Genomic DNA, 19,129 nt, shown 5'->3' with positions numbered 1-19,129 from the left:
TTAACTTTTTTTTTATAATCGCGTTACATAATTTCCCTCCAATGAACCTGACCTGAATGAATCAGAATATCCACGACCGATTCTCTATCCAACACAAGTAAGAATCCCGCAGTACCTGATCATTGGGTAGCATGCAAAGCATTCAGGTCCATTGTGGAAGCTTTACCATCACCCTGCTGAGCCACGACTTATACTTTGCATTCCCACCTATTTAATCAAATCTGCTGTTGACAACCGCAGTCCAACCCTGCCCTACATTGGAAACATGCTCACGGAAGATAAGTGGTGGCTCACTCCCCTCCCTCTTGGACATTTACAACACCTGCCTTGTCTGAAAAGCAACCTGCTGCAGTGTGATCCCTCTTCCCATTCCTCAAATAGCATCCTCGGTCCCCCGCCATATGGGAGGAGATGGCCAAATCGGATCAACTGTAGCAGGAGAGAGATTCATCAACCATGCTGTTGGGAGGCCGGCCCTGCTCTTTGAAGCCCCCCACCTCCCAAACTTCCGCAAACTATTAGTACCGGTCTATGTCCAACAACTTCACTGATTGCTTTGCTTGCCGCTTATTGAACGACTGCTTTTTGTACATTTAAACAAAGTACTCATTGCCATGACAATTTGCAAGTTACTATGAATAACTTCCTGGAAAAAACTTGTTCCAGCTTGTCTGTCAAGAGATTCCGATAAGAACACAGATAATTGTAAGGATTGTTGTACAAATGAGCAGGAAGTTGAGTTTTCTCCTGGGAGATCCCTGCCTGCTACAGATAAGGCTCTGTTGAAGTGTTACGACAACGGCCCCACGGATTTGTAATATTGACTGACTCCCATCTATTTTTGATTTGTTTGCTTTTATGTGATGCTTGCGTGATGGCTCAGGTCAGACATTATGTGGATAGGTATTGAGGTTTTCTTGTAAATGTTAGTTACACATTTTCTAATTAAACCAAGGTCATTTTGTAACATACATGCAGTGGATCACTTCATTTTCAAATCCACCAACTGTCATTTGTATAATTGTTTTCATTATTTATTTATTTATTTTCATAAGCCAAGAGTGACTTCTCTGGTTTTGTCTGTGCTAATTAAAATTCACAGAATGGAAAAACTCTGAGGTAGAAAAACAGAAAAGCTTGAACATATGTTGTCTATTGCAACCCCGAGGTAGAAAAATCTGAAAAGCTTAAAAGTATGTCAATTACTTTTCAAAGTTGATGATTGTGATTGCATTACTCCAATAACTGAAGGTATAAATTAGCTCACGGTGGCTTTGTGTAAGTGGCATTCATTTTCAGGCTGGATGGAGAGGAGTGAAAGAATACTCTATCAAATTAGGACTGTACTGGGTTTTGTTTTAAACACAGACAATCATGAACAAGCAAAACAAAACAAAACACGGCTTCTGAAAAGCAGCACCTTCTTGATTGCTTGGTGAAGTTGTCATGGCGCTTTTGTGGGGGTTGTATTTGTGTTCAATGCTTCCACATACACAGGTCAACACAGTATTGACAAAAATGTAATTCGGCACAGTCACATTACTGGTGAGGTGCTGTGTCCCACCGCCCATAGCTCCATATTTACCGTACTTGTCATGGTAACAAAAGCTGTGTAGCCATTGCCCCTGCAGTATGTGGGGCGGGATGAGAATAGACCCCTTGCTTTCAACAAGACAAGAAAATTAGTGTACAAACGGATATAATTATTGATCCTCATGCTGTTTGATAGCATGTGACAGGTGTTTGGATGTCTTGGAACTGGTTTGAATTGTGGGAGGAACGAATGCAAGTACATTTTTCAATTAAGCATGTTGATGAAATGTGTGATGTCTGTTGAAGCAATCTCATCATGAAAAACCTGGCTCTTTAGTGCCAATCATAGCTTGCCACAAGCGTCTTGCCAGACATGTCATTTACCGACATAGGCACCAGATCATTGGCTGTAAAGTGCCTGTGTTCGTAACGCCATACCTCCGCTCGCTCATTGCTTCTATTGACCACTGTGAGGGAAAACGTGTCTGTGGCTTTAATGCTGTCATAAACCGGGTGGCTTTCACAAACCCCCACTTATCAATGCAGGTGGGAATTGATTTTGGATACTAAATCTGGTCTTTTTTTTATCATGGGCTGTCATCAATATATAATTTAAAGTCATGGCCTGCAGCTCGTGCCTCATCTGGCTTTTTACCTTATCCACCCCCAGCCCCTACGACTGCACCCCACCTTGAGAGTTTGCTGCCGTTTCCTTTTGGAGGCAAAGCATGCCACTGTGCCAAGCATTGCAAATTAGCTATAGACATTCACTTGCTGCATTACAATATTTACCACAAGTGTCATATTTGTGGGATCTGCCATAACCGCACTCATCTGTGAGCCTAAAGAAGAACATAGCTCTTTAAATCATTTGCTACGAGTCACTTATTTTGACATCACATGTGAGCTCATTTGTGCACTCGATATTCAACTGATTTTGCCAAGATAAAAAAAAGAACATAAATGACTGGTACACATTGTTTCGATAGTGTTGATGAATTTGAAGTTGAAAAAATACACATTTACTTTCATCATATTTCCTCTTTTATTTCCACAAATAGTGAATCTGAAAATAGCAAACTTAAAGATTAAATTACAAATGATAAATAGACAGGGACAGAGGAAAAAAATAAGAATTATCATGATTTCCAGACTCCAAAATGCACCAAATTGTCATGTGCTTGGGACACGCTCCATGGCTAGCCTCTCACGCCTGATGTCCAAAGCCAGCGATGGTGGGTGTCCGTAGTCAAACAATAAACAGAGGGACATGTGTCACAATGCAGTGATGGCTGCATTTAGGGCACGAATTGCTTATGCTCATTAAACTGAACTCAAGATGCTTATTTTTACTCTACTATAGGAACCGTATTTTCACAACCATGCGGTGCACCGTATTAAAAGGTGTAGTGTCAGCTATGGGTTCTATACCTATATTTAACCCATACACAAGACACATTGTATTATTGGACACTGGCATAATGAAACGTACGCAAGCTTAAGAAAAATACAGTAGCATGCATGTATCCAGGCACATTTTTAGTTTAAAAATAAGTGTTCGATTGTACTTTATTGAAGAATTTAACAATGTTCTCACTTTATTTTTTAACCAAACCTTATTATCAAATCCATCAAAGTCCTAATCTTCTGTATCCAAAATAAACAGCTGGGCAAGTTCATAATCAAACACACCAGGTTCCCTCACATCATTGTCGGAGTCAGTCTTGTTGCCTAGCGGCTCCTCAGAAATGATGCCAGCTTTTCCATGAGCTCGAACAACAGTGCGAGCAAACACATAAACCCAAACATCCACAATCAATTTACAAATTGCAGGGTAACTCATTTGGCGCTGCACCCCAGTCTTAAGAAACCTGTGTTTGCCATCGCTCCCATGCCGCCTGCAAATTCACTTTGGCCGTGTCTGTGCATTACCATGGTAACCAAGCACAACAGTAAAATCCCTTTTATGCGCCCCATGTTGTGTGTTTTCGCTAGCGTGCTGGTTCCCTTCTTCGCTACTGTGTGGTTTAGTGGGACGTTGAAAGTGAGCGGTACCTTGTGCCTTTTCGGTGATAAGGTAGGGTTGGATGCGTTTGTCGGCCATCTTTTTGTTGTATTTCAAAATGCGAAGTATGGTTTTCCCCTCATCACTTGCCATAGCCCAAGCGGGTATCTAGGAATCTGGGTTTGGTTGAGAGACCAGTCGTTAATGGATTCCCAGTGAGGCCGGCATAGCGGCAGAATAAAGGATTAAAATCTCCAAGAAAGTGTTGTTTATTTAATGTAACGCAGAACATTAATGACACTTTTTACTGAAGTAGGAGCGAAGGTCTGCTTTTCCTCCAGATGTTGCTACGCCACGGTCGTCCTTGACCAGATGGATAGATGGTGCCGTTTCATAAAAGAAAAGCACTAGGCACCATGGATTACTTGATTTTGAATTCTCTCGTAGATGCTCGATTCCCATGGTCCTGGTTCAAACTGTGTTCTTCGCAAGTATGTCTCTTTTTAGGTGCCATTTTCTAAATGTTATTTTGCAAAATGTACGTATCAGCAACTACTGGAGGCGTGCATCTTGCGTCCTCTTTCACTCTCACCTTTCCCACTTTAATGTCTGCATGCTGTCCCGTTACGTCCATCTTTCCTCTTTATAAGAATCGTATCCGGCACAACATCGGTCTGTCAAGCGGGCCCGTTATCAAAGTCACACAACGGCATTTAAAAATTTGGGAACTCGGGACATAGACAAGGTGACCTGCATTATTCAGCGCCCCACCCATTTCGGAGAAAATCTAAGACTGTTGTGCATCTTATGTTTGTTAAAATACGGTACACTATATCCCCTCTAATCGCCCTGACACAGCCACAAGCCGCTATGCATACAGACTTACGCGTTTCTCAGGCAGCCCGCGTGCACACTCACGCCACAAATAACTATAATAATAATAGTATAATAAGTGAATCTTCAGCTTGAGGACGGACTCGGGACATTCTCATTGGCCGACTGTGAGGTGTCCGGTCATTTCAATTCATAAATAAACCCTCATCGCCGTGGGGTTCAGAGCATGGGAAAAAAATGTGGTTTATAGTCTGGAAAATATCATGCACATTTTTAATATTTAAGTGTCAGTTCATTCCATAATGAATTTCTTGGTTGAACCAATTTTAATTCAAACAACAGTTTCTTTTGGCAATGTAGAGTTTGACAACCAATCATTAAAAACAACGTCACATGCAACAGCTCATGTTAAAAACTTGGCTATGATAAAAAAGAAATAAATAAAGACAATTAGATTTCCCGATGCTATTATCGGTGGACTAAATACAAACTACACCCTGCACATTCTTTTACAGTTAACAGTAACACCGTGGTGTCTTGGCGAAGCTGTTTTTCACTCTTTCACCCGGCATCGCACAACAGCTGAGACCGTCTCCTTCACACAAAGGTCTGTTTTTATCCCAGCAAATGAAGCGGAGGTAAGGAGGAATAGAATTGATTGTTGCAAGCATCCATGAGATAAAGCCCCTGATGGTGTCTGCTGTGTTCATCGTCAGGGAACCTTTTCTGTGTGTGCAATTCTGCAATGTTGATGTGTTAAGTCATAATGGTGTGAGCGACCATTCTCAGGCGGGGCTGCCAATGCAATTGCAGGCAGTGGGTATTATGCTCCATGTCTAGCCCATTATTTGCGACCTTTGCTGTACACTTGAGGAGCATCATCCTTTACTTTTAATGAGTTCTGTTCAATGCTTTGAGCTTATTTGTTACACGCAACCTTTCACTGTTTAATTAGTTTAGTTGGGCGACTTGAGTCGTATAACTTGACTCAAGTCAGGCTTGAGGACTTTGCAACTTGCTAGCCAAAGACTTGGGAAAGAGAGATCTAAAAGACTCCAATTTACAGACCTGAACTACGTGACTTGACAAGTCATCTTGTTTATAGTTTGAAATTGCCATTTGACCAAGCGAGATCTTACGTGATTTACAACTAGCTTAAATGGAGTAATGAATTCACTCGACTTGCTTGATATACAGTATTTCCACGTTATCTTTTACATGTTCGGACATGTAAACATTAGTTTGGTGAAACTAAAGTCTATCCTACATTTACAACCAGCAGTTGGAATTCCATCTCCCTGATAGGCATTGTAGCCAGAAGAAATTCCCCTGCAATAGAACCGTCTCTTCATCCACCTAAATCGTTTTGGATAATAATTCTGCCTCAAGATATATCTTGCCAACATACTACTGGTACTTCTAAGGTGCAGATTTTTTATTTCTTTTGTTGGGGTGACCTACATTTGGAGAACAATACTTTGTTTGCAATGATGGCTTAGACAGCCAAGCCTCGGGCTGTTGAATCGTACAATAGACCATTTGGCTGCGAGCTAAAAGGCCCCCTTCTAAATGGTGTCTAAATGGAACCAGAGGATAAGGCTCCTTTGGGCTACATGATTACTGTACAAACACCCCCAGTGATGTTTGTCTTTTGCTGTTCTCTTTCTCAAATGCTCTGCCCTGTAGCACCTGAACAAATGGACTAATTGTTTCAATTGCCTTATTTGTGTCCATCCGCCTCCATTTGTAAAGACATGTATGAATACAGGTGTAGCTTGAAAAGCGACATTTAGCCGGGCGGTGTTTTCGAGACATTCACAGCAATGTTAAAGTGCAAGGCATTTTCAAAATATTGTGCATCATCACTTAGAGTCCGGGTATTTTGGTGAATTACCCTAAAATGATTGGCAAAGTGAGTTCGCAAATTAATGAAACTAGTTTTAATCTGCAAAAGTTGTTCTGAAAGCACTCACAAAGAAATAATTTGAATGCCGAGTTTCGTGGCTAGCCCCACATACACCCTCATTTTTGAGCACCATGGAGTTAAATGACCAATTGTCATTTAAATATTTTTTTTTTCTTTTGTATGCCCCCTACAAGTCAAAAGAGGCATGATTTTCATTTTACTTCATCTTCGAGCCCAAAAGTTATTTGTTCTGGTCTCACCACTGCTTGATTATGCTCCTATTAATACATACAGTAAGTATGTTATAGTCATACGTCTCTGAACAGGTTTTTGTGTCGACTGAAGCCTGCTTCCTAAATGAAGACAAATATGCTCCCTGTAAGAATTGATCTGACCTTTTATCGCTGTGAAAGGATATTAATCTCTCCACATCTGTTATTCATTTTATTTTAGGAGGGGGTGGGGGGTGCAACTGGGGGTACGATAGGTCCCAATTTAGCCACTTTTATGTTGGTCGAGGCATAACATCAAGCAGAAATAAAACCCGTAGGGACTCTCTGCTCAACAAATGTGTGACTTATTTTTAGAACCAGATGTTTAGTCCAAATGGCAGGACTACATAAAATGCTGTCGTCCATTTTGCCTCAATTACTTCAAAAAGCAATTCATCACCAATCAGTTTCACACGCTCACTCAATTCGTAATGATTGATGATTCAATTACTACACCCATCCCCAATGTCGAAATATGATGTAGAAAATTGTCATCTTCTTGTAAACTACCCTATGTTGCCATTTTGTAGGGTGATTTTGCATTTGTTGTGGCAAATGCAAAGCTATTTAAAAATGATCCATCTTAATTCCATCAGAAATAAAGAAAATCCGGAGCCACACTCACGATCACAGGATATTTGCAGGTGGAACATGAATATGTGAGTGGCAATTACACTGTCATCCTCCTAGCCCAAAAAGCTAAATATTGGCTACCACGCGGCACTCACCTTAGATTGATGCCATTTGAAAGTTAATGTGATACAGTATATTTGCACTCACTGTTGTGGGGTCGCTTCGGCTCGAAGTCGTCTGTCAGCGTGACACTCATAGCCCCGTCACTTTGCTACACTGAACGCATCACGGGATAGGTGATGGCACGACATACCTTTGCAACATTTAGATTGAAGACTCGCCATCGATTAAATAATTCATAATGCATTCAGGCTACCACTGCCAAACGCCTTGTAGACCGTTTTGCCTCTTCCAGTCAGTGAATCCAGTGAAAGTTACCTTCCTGTCCCCACCATGCACCACTTCTGGGGCATTGTGATTCATTTCATCTGCCCATGTCGATGAAACCGGTGCAACCGACCGACCAACTGAAAGATGACTCTTCATTTGTTCCGCAATCACAAGAATGGGCATGATTTCACAGGGGTCACAGAAATTTATTTGGAAAATGCAGACAATCTGCAATGGATGGTGGAAATCAAACAGAGGCTGATGGAGGGATTTCTCACTGTAGAACTACTGCACATTGTTGCTACTGTATGCCTTGCTCATCTCAGGAAGTGGAAAATTGAAACTGGCGCAGTCGCCCTGCGAATAGCTGAAAGTGTCTTTATTCAAGACTGCAAGAAAAACTGTTTGGATACAGCCTTTGCAATTTTTTTTCAGCAAACAGAAATAATTGTCCTAATTCCACTTGCTCTTGTCCCCTATCGATCTCAGGAAGTAGAAAAAGAAAACACTGGACTGGCTGACATGTGTATTGTACTCATGTGGCTGTCATCGAAACAAGCTTCTTGAAAACGAGGTAGGGCATAATATATTGACCACAGGGGATAGGCATTATAGTGAGCACAGAATATTTCTGGATCTTTGGCTACCTGTTCTCAAGGTGATGGCAAGAAATGTACAGGTATTGTCAAACTTGGATGATTACCTGAGCTCATCCTCTTAACTCGAGTGACGGGTGCACACAGAAATGAAGAGAATCATGTGGACCGGAGAAGTGTGTCAAACAGTTGTGGTCCAAGTGCTCCTTTAGTCAGGCAGCAGCAGTGTCTGTCATAGAGGGAGCTGTTGTGCCATGAATGGACCAGGGTCGGGGGCAAGCAAAGTGGGAAGCAGACAAACAGGTCAAAACCATCCAGATTTGGAAATTGATCAAAACTTGTGCATATTGTATACCGGACTTGTTTCATTCAACCCCCTGCTATCTGTCTAGAATATGGATGCATGTTCATTCTACTTAGAATTGACGACATCCGAAAGCTTGCGTTCAGTGTGTTGAAACAATGAGCCAGGTTCCTCGCTACCCACTGTATCATCATCACCATCATATTGGTAATATTGCACTGCATTGTTTATTCACCAGTTGAGTAAATAACTGATATATGATTGTCAGACACTTCTGAAAGATAGCAAACATCTATTTCAGCAGCCCTCATTGTCCTTACACGACAGCCTTAACATGCTTTGGAAGAGGGTTGACTTCTTAGCATATAGATGGATGGCTGCAAGTGCATTCTTTATCGAGAGAATAGTGGTTGTGAATTCTTGACAACATTTGTGTCAGGTTTTACACAAGGTTTAATCATATTGAAAAACTGCAGCCTAATGAGAAATATTTGCCACTCGATTTTATGTTTTACTTTCTATCTGTCACGTTTCTGTTTTGCGGTCTGGCCAGCAGGTGGCATGAGCGGTCTTTCTAGCGCACCTGCTGTCAATCTGTCGATAGATGCACTATTTAAGGACTCCACCGTCCTACACCTGTTGTGGGAGTATTGTTTATGGCATTGCTATCTTCACTGTTCATTGACTTGGTGGCTTTTGTCCTCGTCGTGATTTCGCGTATAGTTATCGGTACCCAGTTTTGTGTAAGTACTGTTTTGTTTTGATGATCTGGCTTTTTGTGCGTGTACAAGGTGTTACATTGTTTTTCGTTCATAGTTTGCGGGCTTTACTTTTCTTTCTTGCTCTTTTGTGCAAGCACTTTTTGTTATTCGTTTGGATTTACCTCCTGGTCCTCATTGAGGACCAGCGCTTTATGTTCTCGCCTTATTTTCAGTGCGATTAAGACATTAAATTGTCTTCTTTCCTTCGGAGACCTTGTTTCTGTATACGTTTTTTGGATCCCCCCCAAACTCGGTTTATCAGAGTCCTAACACTATCTGGAACATGGAGAAAAGTAATTTATTTACTCAGTTATAAAAAAATGAATACCTGAACTCGCGTTTACTGATTCTCACCATTTTCTTCCTCATTTAGTGCACTGCTATAACAAAAATGAAATGTATCTGCCCCCCACCATTTGCTGATTCATAATGTCAAAATGAATGTTCCTAAAAAGATCCATAAAGAAATGCAAAGCAACTGACACCTCAAAACGTTTGCACAGTCAATAGTGTATGTTCTATTCATCAATGGGTGAATGAGGTGAGTACCTTGATGGTTCAAATGCACTGCACAACTGCTATCAGTTAACTATTTTTTTTTCTTTGTTTTTTTTTTTTTTTACCAATGTGTTGTTCTTCCGGGCGGCCCGGTAGTCCAGTGGTTAGCACGTCAGCTTCACAGTGCAGAGGTACCGGGTTCGATTCCAGCTCCGGCCTCCCTGTGTGGAGTTTGCATGTTCTCCCCGGGCCTGCGTGGGTTTTCTCCGGGTGCTCCGGTTTCCTCCCACATTCCAAAAATATGCATGGCAGGCTGATTGAACACTCTAAATTGTCCCGAGGTGTGAGTGTGTGCGTGGATGCGTGTTCGTCTCTGTGTGCCCTGCGATTGGTTGGCAACCGATTCAGGGTGTACCCCGCCTACTGCCCGGAGACAGCTGGGATAGGCTCCAGCACACCCCGCGACCCTAGTGAGGATCGAGCGGTTAGGAAGATGAATGAATGAATGAATGTTGTTCTTCCACAATCTCTTTTGCCATCGGCTCCTCCTCAACCTTGTTATTTGCGAGACATTGTCTTTACTTTGCCTTTTCCCCATTATCTTAATTTGTATCATAGTCCACCGTGTTTTTTGTTTGTTGTTGTTTTAGGTGTGTGTGTGTGTGTGTGTGTGTGTGTGTGTGTGTGTGTGTGTCCTTGTTGCCTTTTATCATGTCTTTGTCCAATTTGGAGTCTTTCATCTTTTAGTCATTTTCTTTCCTGGCGTGCCCCCCACATTGTCATCTTTCTTAATTTTTTTCTACATTATCCTAATTCAGTACATGATCCGCACCATCCTCACCATGTGCTGTCTTTGTCTTTGTCCAAGTTGTCTTAATAAGAAGCCTCACTCTACATTGTTTCATTGAGCAACCTGAGCAGGAATTGGAGATGACGTGGGAGTCAGACAGTCGGGGAGCCGAGCACTGAGAAAAAAGGATAAACACAAGTCATTGTGCTCCCCTTTCAGCCGGAATCAAAGATGCTCCGTCTGCATGAATAAAATTGATACTGTTGCCGTGACAAGGAAGCCACATTGTTCTCTCTTATTTGTTATCATGTTACGTTCAGAACGGCAGACGTGAAAGTGGTAAATGAGGCGGTTTAAAGAGAAGTAACAAGAAAAGGCTCCTGCGGGAACCTCTCGGCCAATTCTTAAAGCATAAAAAATATATATTTCGAAAAAAAAAAAACTATTTGGTTTTCATCACAAAAAGCACATTTTACAGGAGCAATCACACAATGCCAGAACAGAGTCAATGGCTTACTGTTATTGTTTTTTTTTTATGCTGGACACCAGGCGCAGTGACAAAAACAAGAATAATTCATCACTTGTCACTGTGCTAATTGCATTGGCAATGTGTTTTACTTTTGCTCTACTTCCTGTTTTAATGTACATTTACCGTAATCCTTCATGTACAAAAAAAGCATTAAAATAATGAGCCCCCCCCCCCCTGCTCCCAAGTGTGAGCTTCTAATGGCTTATGTTAAGCTGCATTAATGAAATAACAGCTGAATTTGAAATGCATAAATAAATTAGCAGATGCAATTACTTAAAAATATTGAATGTAGTTCAAAAAATAAAATAACTGCAAATGCTGTTCTTAATTATTATAAACCCTTTGCTTGACAGTGGGTTTTAGATGAATGTCTTTGTTTCACTTTTTGCAAAAGAAAAAAAAAACGAAAGAGCCCCTGTGCTTCATCAGGTAATACAATATGGACATGAGTATTGTCCAGGGGTGGACGTCCCAAGTTATTTTTAAAAAATACTGCTTGCATTAAAAAAATAAAAATAAAAGAGAAAAAACATCACTGCTTCCAATTTATTTATTTTTTTAACGTATTACATTTCATCTCAGAGCGTTACAATGGAGGTCATGTCTGTGAGACATTATTGGTTTTGGCAGCCACTGCGGCTCCAAGCCAGCACCAGATCTCTGGAGGAATTTCAAATGGAGTCAATTACAATATATTTTGATGTATGGGAAAGTTTAGACATTGACCTGAGGGTGATGATGACTATTCCCTGGGAAGTCGTTGCCCTCTGCAGTGAAACACGCAATAAACCCACAACTTTATTGGCCGCCAAATTCTGTGCCATGCACTTTCTAGAACATTCTACCTTGTAAAGACCCATTTGTGGAGGGTGGAAATGTGTTTTTGTTCGACTGCAAGTGGTATTGATAAGGGGTTGGAAAAAAACCACGAGACAGGAGACTCAATTCTGGGACCAGGAGGGAACGAGGAGAAGCGTTTGGTTTCAGTTCTCGGCACGTCACCCTAACGATCTCCCCCTTCACCTCCTCATTAATTGGGAAAGCTACTACATAGGTGTGTCCAACCTAAAGGGCGGGGGCTGTTGAACACACATTCAACTTGTTCGACTATGTGTGTGTATGTGAGTTACGTACATGTGTGCAATTGTTACAAAAACATCACGTTGCAGCTGGTTTTGATGGCTCCATTCACTGTCCAAAGAGATGATGATGAGAGAGAGATGTCACACACACACACATATTCAGATAAGATATCCTTTATTTCCACGCTGGGGAAATGTAGTCCACAGCAGCAAGATTGTGGGTCGGAAAAAAAAGTGTTTGCATTCACATGATATATATATATATATATATATATATATATATATATATATATATATATATATATATATATATATATATGTATATAGGGCAGCCCGGTAGTCCAGTGGTTAGCACGTCGGCTTCACAGTGCAGAGGTACCGGGTTCGATTCCAGCTCCGGCCTCCCTGTGTGGAGTTTGCATGTTCTCCCCGGGCCTGCGTGGGTTTTCTCCGGGTGCTCCGGTTTCCTCCCACATTACAAAAATATGCATTGCAGGCTGATTGAACACTCTAAATTGTCCCTAGGTGTGAGTGTGAGCGTGGATGGTTGTTCGTCTATGTGTGCCCTGCGATTGGCTGGCAACCGATTCAGGGTGTCCCCCGCCTACTGCCCGGAGACGGCTGGGATGGGCTCCAGCACCCCCCGCGACCCTAGTGAGGATCAAGCGGTACGGAAGATGAATGAATGAGAATATATATATATATATATATATATATATATATATATATATATATATATATTAATAACAACCAATTGAATGATTGTTCGACAGCCTGAGCTTGCTACAGCTAAAATAAGTGTAAGAAGACTTAAGTGTGGGTGCAGTACACACAAAATGCTAATTTGATCATTTCCTCATTCTGGTCAATAGAGGCCCCAACTGTCAGGTGTCTCAAAAAGATTATCCTGAGCAATTACCCTTTGGTGTGGGGTTTGTTAAGAATGACACCCCCTCACAATCTGCTCAATAGTAGTAAATGTTCAACCTGTTCACTATTTACGGTTTGCAAATCATCATGTTTGGTGAGCACCGAGTTGCACCGAGCCATGGGCTCAGGGTATACAGCAGCAGCTGGTTGGTTTAAATGTTTGCATAACACCCAAGTCGTTGCCCAAAGTAAAAATGAGAGGTATAAGAACTTGCAACTGCAAACTAAATACTATAAAAGCTGACTTAGCTTCTTTTACAACTACTATTTCTTATTTCTATTTCCAGTACATGCTTTGGGGGTGACCAGATGCTGTTGTGGGCTCTGTGTGTGTGTGTGTGTGTGTGTGTGGTCTCACATAAAAATTTCTTTAAAAAAAGTTAAAACTAAAACTGCCTCACAAGTTGCATGAATAACTTTTCGTGATGGCCTATTACAACTCGGGTCCGAGAGGGCCCCTGTGCTGCATGTTTTCCAAGTCTCCCTGTTGCAACACACCTCATTCAAATGAACAAGTTCAATGTCAGATTCCCGCAGCGGTTGCTGATGATCTGATCATTTGAATCAGGTGTGTTACAACAGGGATACTTTGAAAACGTGCAGGACAGTGGCCCTCCAGTACCGGAGTACGACACCTGTGGCCTATTATATGTGACCAACACAGATGCTCACACAGCAGCATTTGTTGGAAATGGAATTGGCTTATATAGAAACAAATCAATGTAAAACTATTTGTGTGGATAAAATACGCTCAACCTCTAGTATCCATAAACAAGCAATGTCAGCATAGCTTGAAATTGAGTGCAGGTGGGTCCTTGCAGCACATTGGAATGTCAAGATGACCATATAATGTGGGTTACGGGGTTTAACTGTCACATCAATAAACAGACGGGAACAGTGTATCATTTAACCGGATAAACTGGCACTGGAAGATTTCGCTGACAGCAGTCATTGTAATAATTTTACACATCTACAAAATTTCCTTCTGCCTGGAAAAACATCTTTATCCTCCCCTGTTCTTCCCTTTGAAATGTGCAATCAGAAGATAAGTGTGGCCATGTTTTGTCCCCTGAAATTGTTATTTCAGTGGTAATTTTACTAATGATGTCCCCAAAGGATCTGCACTAGCATTCTGCACACGCAAGATTAATTGGCACCGAAGGATAGAAATTAGCTGACTTAAAAAAAATCTGGATCTTTATGCATTCCGTAGGCCATAAAAATGGCTTGACACTAGCTTATGCACCTTGACCCGCCTCTCTTTGTTGCCTGTCAAAAAGAGGAAGTATTTTTTTCCTTGTGAGCACCAACCTGAAATTGAGAGATGAAATTCGAGCTGGGATTTGTCCGGTTTTAGACATGGTATCAAAGCATTAATCGGGGCAGAATGGACAGGATGGTTCTTATGTGAAAAGACAGGGGAGGGGTGTGAAGTTTCACACTTTATCCTTACCTGCTATGTTTGAAAGCAAGACCTGACATGGTCAGCCACCAATTTATATGATTACCTGTTTCACTGTGTGAAAGTGCACCCAGTATTAGCACTTCCATACTTTATTTTCCCCAAGATATATGTGGAAAAGAGGCTCCTTACACCCACTTCCTATAAATGTAGGAATGTTGATTTTTAGATGTGGTTCGCTCGGCTGCCTCACAGCCGAGGGGTCTCAGTTTCTCTGGGTAATCTGGCTCTCTCCCACACTAAATAATTTTCCTGATAGGTAATGAAAAACTCCAAATTGTCCAGAGGAGTGAATGTGAGCATGGGTTCTTAGTGGTACACACGTGCTCTGTGATTGGCTGATGGCACATGCTATCGAACATGGACAGATGCCTTGTGTGAGATCTGGGAAAGTTTGCATTAGGAGCACTTCCACTGCAGCGACCATGTGCCTGAACATTGGGGAGCATTTCCCCAGGTAGTTCTGGCGCTGTTGCCATTTCCCTCAAAATGTTATATCCACGTGTTCCGTCTGTGCTTACCGGTGCACAATTTACCCATCATGTATCCTAAGCATAGAGGCACATACATGTTGGTTTGTTCCTCATGTTTACAGTATTCCAGTTTGCAAAAATGAATCAGATAAACCACAAGCCCCACTTTGGTCTGTCAGGCAACTCAACTCTTTGACAAAAAGTCATCCCCTTCATCACCATGAAATTATTTCCTCAGAAACATCGCATCAAATGAGTCCAGTTGACAACTTAAATGAGTGATTAATGTCCAGGTTTTGTCACCATGATGCAAACCCAGGAGCACCAAATTGCCACATTTATCCTTGCATGTGACTACTATGTATTATATTTTGGTGTGTGAGTAATATTGATAAGTACAATCCAATAAACTGAAAGCATTACCTTGACCTGCAAGTTTATACGGTTTCACCCATGATACTTTCTGCAAGTTGTTACAAAGTTTACTTGCTTTCTTTTTTACTTTTTAAGTTAACTTAAAGTTGTTTTAGCACTACTAACTAACAAACTAGAGGTAGAGAAGAGCCTGATTTTGGTGGTGATGCACTGAATTTCCAAGAAGGGTTAATTGAGATGACCCGGCCTACTGCCCAAAGAGAGTCGGGATATGCTGGACATGCCCGCGACCCTTGGGAGGATAAAGCGGATTAGAAAATGGATGGATAGTTAATTGAGGTACTGTAATGAAGCCCCCCTCTCCACACTATAAGAAAATAAGATGGCACCTTTCAACCAAAAAGGCTGACAGACAACATAGGTCCTTGAATAATTTCCAGGTTTGCTGTCATGATCTGTGATTGGCTGGCAACCGGTTCAAGGTGTCCCAAGCCAACTCCCCAAAGAGGGCTGGGATAGGCTCCAGCACCCCCCGCCACCCTTGTGAGGATAAGCGGATCGGAAAATGGATGGATGGATCCTGTCGTGATATAAGTCAGTCGCAAATTTTGTGCTAGTCAAACGCACAGGCAGTCCGTGCTATCCTTATCAGGTCTCCAAATTACAACGATGATTTCGATTCTGCAGTATTACATGAATAAACAACCGGTATCCACAGTGTTCGGTGATGAGAACACAACAACAACAGTAACAATATAGCATTATACTGCTTTCTTCCAGCAAATATCACCACAGTTAATATGACAGCGTTCTGGAACTCCCATGTCACTGCTTGCAGCTTGCTGACCAGCCGCAGAATCTAATAACACCAGTGACCTCCACCCTTTGCTTTATTGTATTGCTACAGCGCCACTGAACCCATCATAGTGGTGCTTCGACCATGCGTGTGTGTGTGTGCCTGTGTGTTAAGTGTGTGCTGAAATGGCCGTCCACTCCAGGCAGCATCCATGGTTATGCTGAAGGCTGGGCTGGTGCGCATGTGAGCTACTGCTGCCATTCAATTTTATCGTGGGAAGATGAGAACAGGAGTGCATCCAAGCTGCGGAATTGATGTACAGCAGGACAAGGCTGACCCTTGTGTGACTGAGGCCACTGTTCTTGTCAGCCCATCTTATTTCTCCTCTCCCACTTCAATTACAGTGGAGTGGGTGGGCTAACCTTGCAGATGCTTCGGGGGTGGGGACAGGTTAAGTAACAACTTATCGAGTGATCCACCTCATCGACACTCAGTTTTACTGTTTGGTTGCAAGCTACATTAATACCGTATTGGCCCGAATATAAGACGGTGTTTTTTACACTGAAATAAAACTCAAAATTGCTGAACACATTAGGTTGGGATCAAATATTTTATCGAACGGAATTGAATAAACGTACAGCGGAAGTCACTGAGTTGATAGGTTGCTTGTATTAAAATGAAAAATCATAATATTGCATTTCACTTACAGTACATATATCATCATTGTTCACAAATGCATAATTAACGTACACTTAATTAAATCACTTTACAATAAAATTGGTTATATTTTGTTGGATCATTTTCATACAGATACATTGTGACACTAGTATCTTAAAATGCAAAGTGATGTATGTTTTTAAAGGGGGGGGGAAGCCTGGTGGTGGGAGGGTTCAGGGGGTGGGGGAATGGCATTTTAGTTGAGGCTTCGTTTGAATGATACAGTGCTACACTCATTATTATTGTTATATAAGTAGTTATAACTATAGGTTCGCGATTTGTTTTACACATGCATCATTGAACATGAGTCAGTCAATGATGAAGTTAAAAAAATGTCTCGTTATTTTTTTTTCAGAGGTTTACATTGACATTATTTCTTGTTTATTATGTTTCAAATTTGTTTGATGCTAAAAATGGCCACATCCTTTGAAAATATTACTTTTATTGCCATCAAATATGCATACTCTATTTCATATATAATATTCTGGATAATTCATGTAGCAGACTTTGTCAAATCAAAAGGGAACATGATTTACTAGTGTGTATCTATGTATTGAGAGGTAAGTACATATTGTCATGTCTTATCAAAAGTGATCTGATTTAAAATACAAATCGTTTATGCTTTTTGTCTACTATAATGTTGACTACTGCATAGATGAAAGTGCATCATGAAGTCATATGAAGATTATTTCTAGCTCGAATTCCATTGAATTTGACACGGATTAAAGCAACTATTTTAGTTGTATCCGCGGTGTGTGTGTGTGCGTGTGCATGCGTGTGTGTGTGTGTGTGTGTGTGTGTGTGTGTGTGCGCGTGTGTGTGTGTGTCTGCGTGTGTGTGTGTGTGTGTGTGTGGATGAACCTAAACCCTTTAACATCAACCTAAACACAGCTGTGCATTCATGCTTGAGTCCCATCTGATCCCGTAAGACTCGCTGTTTGAAGTGTCTGCTTGAAAAGGCGGATCTGAATACTGTGAAATCCACAGCAACTCGGCAAACAGTGATTACAGACTGATTAATGAGCCACACTACACACAAACACTCTTCTACTGTACACACACTCTTTATGCATGACTTGTTAGGCCTGAAATGGATAACGCTGGAGTCAAAACAGCGTGTTTGTGCCACTTTTGGTGCTGGAAACATGAACTTATGAATGATATTTTCATATTTTTCTCCACAGTCTCTGCAGAAATCCTCAAAAGCAGTCTAACCACCATGGAGCGTCACATCGTGAGGTTGGAAAACGACATTGAGAACTTCCCTAAAAGTGACGACCCGCAGGATAAGTTTGTAGAAAAAATGTCGATATCCTTTTTATGTTGCCTTTACAGTTTGCGTCCTTATAGAGATGCACAACGTGTAGAATATGAGGTCACGCTATGCATTGGAGCCGCCAAGGCATGCTGTGTTTGTGTCCTCGCCGGAAAGCACTTAAAGTCACTTGGTGTGATAGGTGGCACCCCGGAGACCATAAGAGAATGGATCTGGCTGCCTTGCTGTGAGATGTTGATCGGATCGCCCTCCTCACTTCTTCCCCGGTTCCCTCGAGTGAAATCATGCCTGCAGCTATTTTTACTGCAGTCTGCCATGCCTGGCTGTCCCCCCGGGGGACTCTTTAATGGTGGCTCCAGACCCTCAGACCAACCTATCTCCCCTCCCTGATTTCATCTTCTGACCCGGCCGCATGACCGCCTTCTCTCATGGCACCTCTTTCAATATCTCCGCCACAATAGAATTAGCCTCGTCTAGAATAAGCTTTACTTCATCGGAATTTGTTTTTGGCCATTGATAAGTGCAGCAGTTCCCTGCGCTGACTTTCACGCAGCCAGCTTTGGATGTGTGAAGTTGAGTTCTCTGTCTCCACGTCAGGCTTTAGCCGGGAAATAAGAGGCAGGAAATTGACATGGACGATAAATGGATAGATGGACTGTATCTGGAGGATCACTTACTTTGAAGTATCACTTGCTAAGTACAGACCTTATTGCAAGTTTCCCAATTCACCTTGTTGCCACCTTAGCCACTTAAATACTTTAAGTTGCTTAGTCAACCAAGAACTAAAAAGCAAATGGTTCTTGCCTTTTCAAAGGAAAATAGCTAACCTCATTTGCTTGTTAGTAGCCTCTGGATAGTCGCATAATGTGAGTGTTTATGTTGACGAGTTGACATTATTTTGCAGCTATTGCCCTGGAGCACACACATATATGTTTGTTGATTTCCAAAACAGTCATCTGGCTAGGTAGACAACCACATTAGGAGTACCCCCCCCCAAAAAAAAAGGCTCTCATCAATCCATCCATCT

General features: G+C 41.7%; 1 protein-coding gene and 1 long non-coding RNA gene across 8 annotated transcripts in view; one reads left to right on the top strand and one right to left on the bottom strand.

Moving 5' to 3' along the window:
• diaph2 (diaphanous-related formin 2) overlaps positions 1 to 19,129 on the top strand; it is a 471,059-nt gene that overhangs the window by 290,290 nt on the left and 161,640 nt on the right. For all 7 annotated transcript variants that reach the window (XM_052073363.1, XM_052073392.1, XM_052073354.1 and 4 more), the window contains one exon: positions 18,011 to 18,135. In XM_052073363.1, coding sequence (XP_051929323.1) covers positions 18,011 to 18,135 — 125 coding nt within the window. The remainder of the gene's footprint in view (positions 1 to 18,010; positions 18,136 to 19,129) is intronic.
• LOC127608270 (uncharacterized) overlaps positions 1 to 19,129 on the bottom strand; it is a 147,591-nt gene that overhangs the window by 34,524 nt on the left and 93,938 nt on the right. The window lies entirely within an intron of this gene.

Source organism: Hippocampus zosterae, chromosome 1 (assembly GCF_025434085.1).
Source record: "Hippocampus zosterae strain Florida chromosome 1, ASM2543408v3, whole genome shotgun sequence".
Classification (NCBI taxonomy): Eukaryota; Metazoa; Chordata; class Actinopteri; order Syngnathiformes; family Syngnathidae; genus Hippocampus; species Hippocampus zosterae.
The sequence above is the reverse complement of the archived record's forward strand: the minus strand, read 5'-3'. Positions and strand labels throughout refer to the sequence as shown.